General features: G+C 50.0%; 1 protein-coding gene across 1 annotated transcript; it reads right to left on the bottom strand.

Annotated features, from left to right (window-relative positions):
- Positions 1-4,486: 4,486 nt before the first annotated feature.
- On the bottom strand, positions 4,487-6,710 carry LOC118636685 (ubiquitin-conjugating enzyme E2 D4-like). The gene is made up of 3 exons (XM_036271814.1): positions 6,655-6,710; positions 5,221-5,330; positions 4,487-4,963 (listed from the first exon to the last, which is right to left on the bottom strand). Exon 3 carries the CDS (start codon positions 4,940-4,942, stop codon positions 4,487-4,489), a length of 456 nt encoding a protein of 151 aa, XP_036127707.1. The 5' UTR covers positions 4,943-4,963; positions 5,221-5,330; positions 6,655-6,710.
- Between the last annotated feature and the right edge of the window lie 457 nt (positions 6,711-7,167).

Here is a 7,167-nt window from a genome sequence, read left to right as displayed (position 1 = left end):
AGCATCTTCATGCCGGAACTGGGTGGCTTTTGGTATCTCTAGCAGAACGGAAATAGGGAAGACGTGTATTAACACATCACAAAATCCTTACCAAGTAAAACGTGCTCAGTGAATGCTTGATATTCTTTCTACAGTGTGTAAATCCCTGCTTTTTTTTGTTCCCTTACTACGAGCATTAAATGTTTGTGAAGCTTCATTCACACAGCTACAGTAAATTTGGGAGGAGATAAGGAAAGGTCATTGTAATACAATTTTTTTATAAATACTGTCTTGAACCAGTGTTTTGTTGTTGTTTTTTTTTCCACTGAAAGCTTTTATTTATCTATTTTTTCGTTTTTCTTTTTAGCAGCAGAAAATCAAAGTTTAGAAAAATGCACATGGGAAATTCACATAGACTTGACAATTCCATGAAAATTCCAAAGACATTGAGGAAGAATTGAGTATATAAGACATTTTTGGACACAGGAGAAAGGAGGGACTGGGTATTAGATTTCAGAAATTAGAGCGGGTGGTTCAGAGTTAGCATTCAACATAGTTTGCATTAGTCTCAGAAACTCTCGGTTCTCCTTCAGTCAGTTTGCTGAGCCCCCACCCCAACCACCGCCCTCACCGGCTTCCACAGCCCAGAGCTCAGCACCAGAGAGCTAGGGAAGCCCCTGTGCCAGGACCCCGGGCACGCGTCCCCTTCAGCCGACCCACAGGGAGAATGGGGGGCCTGGGTAGCCCCTCTCTCACTTGCCATGACAGCTGCCCCTCGTTACCCTGTTCCTGGTGCCACTCCCAGTGTGGCAGCCTCGTCACGTTCCAAGTCTAAGCCACAAAGAGTTCTGCCTCCCACCTGCCCAAGATTCGTTTGTCTACTTCACCATCCAGATAATCTTCACATTTTATAAAAACACAATGTAATCCACAGTGTCAGTTCTTAGAATGATCTTGGTGAAGGACTCCCAGTCAGAATTGAGTACAGGTTCACAGATTTAGTAAAAATATACATAAATAAAATTCTGTTTCCTATAGTAAGTGGTGATGGATAAAGGTAACTCAACTAGATATATTCATTGGAAAATCATATTCTTTTCGAGTGCTCAATCAGAAATGTTCAAAATAATTTAAACATGAATTGCACTCATTATTTAATGAACCCAAGGGCACACTTTATTGTGGTCTTTCATGCAATTTATAAGAAGACTGAATAGCTCAAAATCTCTTATTTGCAAAACTATAAAGTATTTAAACCATGTCTATAATCATAAATGAATTAGAGTATTGTTGGTAAAGTTAATAAAAATATTTTTAGGTCAAAATTATCAGTGAAAGAAGACATGTGCAGGTAACTAAGTAAAAATGCATTAAATCTCGGACTTCCATTAACACAGACCTTCACCCTGTTTTTTTAAATAACTGAATAAGCAGTGCAGTGAAATCCACTGTCTATCAAGGTGGGCTCATTATCAACCCGCTTATAAATAATTTTTGATGATTGTTAATGCAGATTATTGGGCCCTTTTAAAAGTAGAACTCAAAATCTGCATTTTTAATCTGCATAATTCCCCTTCAAATAGATTTTCTTGCACTCTGAACTTTGTGTGTCTTCCTAAAATAATGTTGGGTGGGGGGACGATACTCTGTGTGTCCTCTTAGTCAATGTACCTTTCATGAATTCCCAAATCGATTTAATTCACAGATTCTCACAGTCCCTGCCTTCTCCCCGAGCAACCCTAGAGATACTGGAAATAGAGATTTTCCCAGTCAAACCATCTTACTGGCAGCCCAGCACGAGATTCCCTGAAAAGAATATGCATAATGAAGAGAAATAATTAAGACAACTCCCGTTATTGAATTATATTCAATGGGACAGGTTAGGTGTTTTTCATACATCATGTTATTTTTAAAACTCTAAGAAGTATTACAGATAATACTCTTCTTTAGTACTTGGAGAAACTCAGGCTGATAGAGGACAAGTAATTTGTTCAAGGTCACACAACAGTTGCCGTTGGAGCCTGGGTTAGAACACAGGTTTTTGCTTCAAAACTCATGCTTTTGCCATGTTACCTTTGATGGTAAAACATCAAAGCAGTCATTAGTGGGAAAAAGAAAATGAAAACATATTCCCATGTTGCCAAAATCCTCAGTTGCTTGCCCAGTAGTGAATCTGGTAGGACTCTCCCACTGTCTTCTCTCCACATTCTCTCTGCTTCTTCGGTCTCAGCTCGGTCCTGGCAGGTCCCGTGGTGAATTCTCCCAGCTCTGGTACGTCATCAGCCATGGTATTGAGTAGTCCCTGGGTTACAGCAAAAGGAGACATACGATGTCCTACCTTACGTTCTATTTTATGATACAGGAGCCCGTGACCCACATGGCTATTCCAATGGCATCAGTTTACTATATTAATTTAAAGTTAACTACACTATTTAATGTATAGACATAGACAATCCTATTTGGCAGCACTGCCTGAATGCAGAGGTAAAAGGAAGTTTTATATTTGAGGGGTTGGTACTTTTGGTGCAGAAACAAAAACTTTTTATATATTGACAAACTTATTTTGATAAATACTTAAAAAATCTAAGCCACTGCTTTTTATGTTTCTCCTTTTAATTATATCTTTCAACCCATTAAAAGGCGTAGATTATAAAGTGTTTTTAAAGTACTGATGGTCATAATCTGCTTATCACACAGATAAGACATTTCTGAATGTACAAGTTGTAAAGGGAAAATAGGATTTTTTCATTACACACAGGTTTCCATGAAATTGATTTTTACCTTTACAACCAGACAGATCCCAGCAGTTAGGACTATCAGGGTGACGTTCTCTGTGGTGTTTCTACACGTCATGTGATGGCAGGTGTCCAGGACTCTCAGTGTCCAGGGCATCTGTGTAGCCAACAGCCTTGGAAGACAGAGCTCCCTCCAGGGCAGGGGGTGGATTTGTTTCCTGAGCAGGTTCAAGATAACATCTCTCTCTGGGAAAGGTTGGTCAGGTTTGCTGGCTTCTTCAGGGATTGGGGAGTTCCTGTGCCTGTGGTCGCTGAGCTGTGACATGAACCCACAATGTGTGCACCCACGGCCCACTCCCCATGTCCCCCTTGGGTCTGGTCTTGGGGTCAGGGGAACTCATGCTGCCTGCTGGGCCCTGACTCACGTTGTGTGTACACCAGCGTCTGTGTCAGTCAGCAGCCTCCACGACACTGTGACCGGCTCCCATGTGGGCTTGGAAGCTGGGTGAAATCTCAGACCCCACAGAGCTCTTGAGATAATAAGACAAATTAGAGTTGGTAGGTGTGGATGCAAAAAGGGGTTCTATGGAAAATAACCTCCCAGGGTGACCTGGTCATAAATTCCTTCCCGGGCAGGTCCTGGTGGGGTATCACAATCCAGACATATAACCTTTTTATAAAAAGATTTATGTTTGCCTTAAGCAAGGTCTGTCCATTGTTCCTGTGCATCTAGGTTAACACACCGTTGAAATGTGGAAACCCACCCTCAGGAGAGCCCACAGTTTGGTAACTGTCCTGTAATCCACTCCTCCCTTGCTTTCTCCCACCTTCCTGTAATCTTCCCTGTGTAATTTAAAATGTATAAATGAACCTGCAGACTGTCATTATGAGAAGCACTTTTTTCAGTCTGCTGAGATCTTGCTTCCAGGCGTATCGTCTGTTTGGCTCAAATATGTTTTTATAAAATTCTCTGGGGTTGAATGTCCTTATGTCTAAGTAGACGTGTCCTGAGAAGTGGGGTACGCCCCAGAGTGGGGGACAGGCAGAGTGGTCAAAGGTGGGGACTGAAGGTGCGGGAGGTGGAGATGTCTGGGAGCAAAACACATCCCTTTATTTTGTACCAACCCCTAGTCCACTTCATTTTTGTCCCATTAAATTTAGACCTCGGTGTAGATGATACGGGTTCCTACTGATCTTGGTCAGAAACAGGAACCGAAGACCCAGGTTCTTCCGCATAGAAGCGATGCCTAGTCAGCTCTGTGGTCTTCACCCAGTGTGTGCTCCCCGTGGTCAGCTCTAAGGATCCTCACTGACAGTCATCCCACTGACTGGCGGGACTGCCCCCTCGTCCTGAAGACTCCACCCCCTGGTCTTGCTGTCCCTCCTCAATCAGCAGAGAAAGCTTTCGGTCCAATGGGGATCAACGCTGGTCTGTCTCACACCCCTCCTCCCCCAACCTTGCCCCACCCCCAGGGCCCCCCAACCTTGTGGGTCCCCCACCTTCGTGCTCCCCACCACTGTATCCTCCCCACCTCCAGGGCCCCCCACCCCCTGCATGCACACCCTGCTGTGTCAGGTGTACAATGTGCCCAGAACAATGAGGCACGTGCTTCCCAGAAAGCAGAGAAAACCAGTGAAGAGCTGTGACTGAGGGACATACACCACTTATTGGTGACCACATGGCACATCTTTATTGGGGATCACAGAGCACATCTTTATTGGGGATCACAGAGCACATCTTTTTGGGGCACACGGCACACCTCTATTGGGGATTACATGGCGTACTCCTCGGTCCACTTGCGGGCCTGGAGGTCAAACTTGGGCTTATCCTCCAGGAACATGTTTGCAATTTCTGGATCCAGGATGTCGTCTGGGCTGGGGTCCGCCAGCATGGCGCAGATGGCCAGCAGCATCTGGGAGATGGTGCACGTGGGCGCCCACTTGGAGGTCAGCAGGTCCAGCCCGATGCACCCACTTTCATTTACGTTCGGGTGGTAAATGGGGGTGCTGAACTGGACCTGTGGTGGTTTCAGGGGGTAAGTACTTGGAAACACAATATCTAGGAAAAAGACCCCCCCCTCGTAGGGGCTGCCCTGGGGCCCTATGACCACCGCCTGCCATGTGAGGATGTCTTCCTCCAGGGGCCCCGCGGAGCACAGCTCGGGGGGGTGTCGAGAAAGGTCGAGGAACTCCTTCTGCAGGCGTCTCACGGCCAGAGACAGTGCCATGGCCGACCCTTGTCCGAGGTCCTGAGACAGAAAGTGGGGACCAGGTCAGGGGACAGGTGGGTCAGGTCGGGTGGGGTGGAGAGGGGTCAGGGGTGATGGGGGCAGGGCCGGTGACGGAGACAGGGCCAGTGACTGGGGACAGGGCCTGTGGTGGGGGAGGCTGAGGAAGGAGCAATGGGACCGGCTGGACTGATGGCTCCTGGTCATCTGTGTCCTGCACCCTGCTGGCTCCATTCCCTCTGCCTCCACAACTGCCACCACCTCCCGGCTGTCCTCACCTGAAGACTCTGCTGCTCAGCACCACCTGCTGCTGCCGCTCGGCCCTGCCGTCCACACTGGGGTGCCTGCCGACAGTAGGAGATCTGCTCTGTGAGCTCACAGTGTCCACCTGATGATGTCACCAAGTAAAGGGAGGAGGCAGAGGCTGGGTCAAACGGTGGCAGGAATGAGGTCATAGTGGCACGGAGGGTAATGAACGATGGTGGCGAGTGGGATTTATAATGGCAGGATAATGCAAGATGGTGGAGGGCGGGAGGCACCATGGAGGGGTGGAGGGGGCACCATGGGGGGTGGAGGGGGCACCATGGGGGGGAATAGAGAAGGGTGCCAGGTGGGAGAAAATATTCTGAGTAATGGAGGGAGGTGCAGGGCAAGGGAGACCATGGCCTGTAATGGAGGGGGTGGCGGGTGGGAGGGAACATGGAGGGCAATGGAGGGGAGTGCAGGGCAGCAGGGAACATGCTGGGTAATAGAAGGTGGTGGAGGGCACGAGGGGGGCACCCCTGAGGGAAATGGATGGGGGTGGGGGAAGAGAAAAACCCTGGAGGGAAATAGAAACGGGTGCAGGGCAGGAGGAATGAAGACAGTGCAAGAGGGCGGAGGGGGCTCTCACAGCGGACGGCAGAACACGGTGGAGGGCAGGAGGAACCGTGGTGGGTAATGGGGAGGGTGGAGGTCAGGGGGAACCGTGGTGGGTAATGGGGAGGGTGGAGGTCAGGGGGAACCGTGGTGGGTAATGGGGAGGGTGGAGGTCAGGGGGAACCGTGGTGGGTAATGGGGAGGGTGGAGGTCAGGGGGAACCGTGGTGGGTAATGGGGAGGGTGGAGGGCAGGGGGAACCGAGGCGGTGATGGGGAGGGTGGGGGGCAGGGGGAACCGAGGCGGTGATGGGGAGGGTGGGGGGCAGGAGGGGGACACTGTGGAGGGAACAGAGAAGGGTGCGAAGCGGGAGGGAACATGGTGGGTAATGGCGGGAGAGGCAGGGCCTGAGGCCCAGGGCTGGTAATGGAGGGGCCCGGAGCACAGGAGGGAACGAGGAGGGGAGTGCAGGGCGGCAGGGAACGTGCTGGGTAATGGAAGGTGGTGGAGGGCACGAGGGGGGCACCCCTGAGGCGGATGGACAGGGATGCAGGGACACAGGGCCGCAGGGGAGCGGGCGTGCAGGGGCGGTGTCATGGCGGATGGCGGAAGATGGCGGAGGGCGGGACAGCACACGGAGGGGGACGGAGCGCAGTGCAGGGCGGACACCGGGAAGGGGGTGAGTGGCGACTGGGGTGGAAGGTGGGGGGAACCCCGGCCCCCTGGCTCACCCACTGCTGTGCTGTGAGGCTGACAGAGTTGAACCACACGCACTGCCACCGCCGAGTTACCCGAATAACCGCGGGCGGGTCTGCGGTCCCTGCACCCCGTCACCCGGATGTACCTGCCGCTCACCTTTGACCCCGGAACTTCACACCGAGTTCTGCCCCTGTCGTCTGGCTCCGCGCTCTGTGGACACATATGCACCTGAGAGCAAGCCCCGCACCTCGTGGCCCTTTATAGACAGCGCCCCCCACCGTGATTGTACACCAGCAACCACACCCTAGGGTTGGCTCTAGTCATCAGTAACCATTCTCAACGTGTGTCAGTAGTGAAGCAGTACATCCTCGTGTACTTGTGCGAATCTTCCTGTCTTGATCAGTTCACCAAAAATCTTTTTGCTTCACGATTGCCAAATTTGCCCATGCTTTTTCCTGAGACTTTCAGTGCGTACTTTTTCTTTCATTGTTTTATCGTATTGTAATCTTCAAAAACCTGACATGACTATTAAACTCAAAATGTGTAACACCAACAATAAGCACAATTCAATGGAAATGCCAGTAGGAACAGCTTTAAACTAGTTTACAGAAGCATAGTCATTGAAGACTGCTCTCTGACACACACACACACACACACACACACAAATAT

Source organism: Molossus molossus, unplaced genomic scaffold (assembly GCF_014108415.1).
Source record: "Molossus molossus isolate mMolMol1 unplaced genomic scaffold, mMolMol1.p scaffold_m16_p_2, whole genome shotgun sequence".
Lineage (NCBI taxonomy): Eukaryota > Metazoa > Chordata > Mammalia > Chiroptera > Molossidae > Molossus > Molossus molossus.
This window is presented reverse-complemented; position numbering and strand designations above follow the sequence as displayed.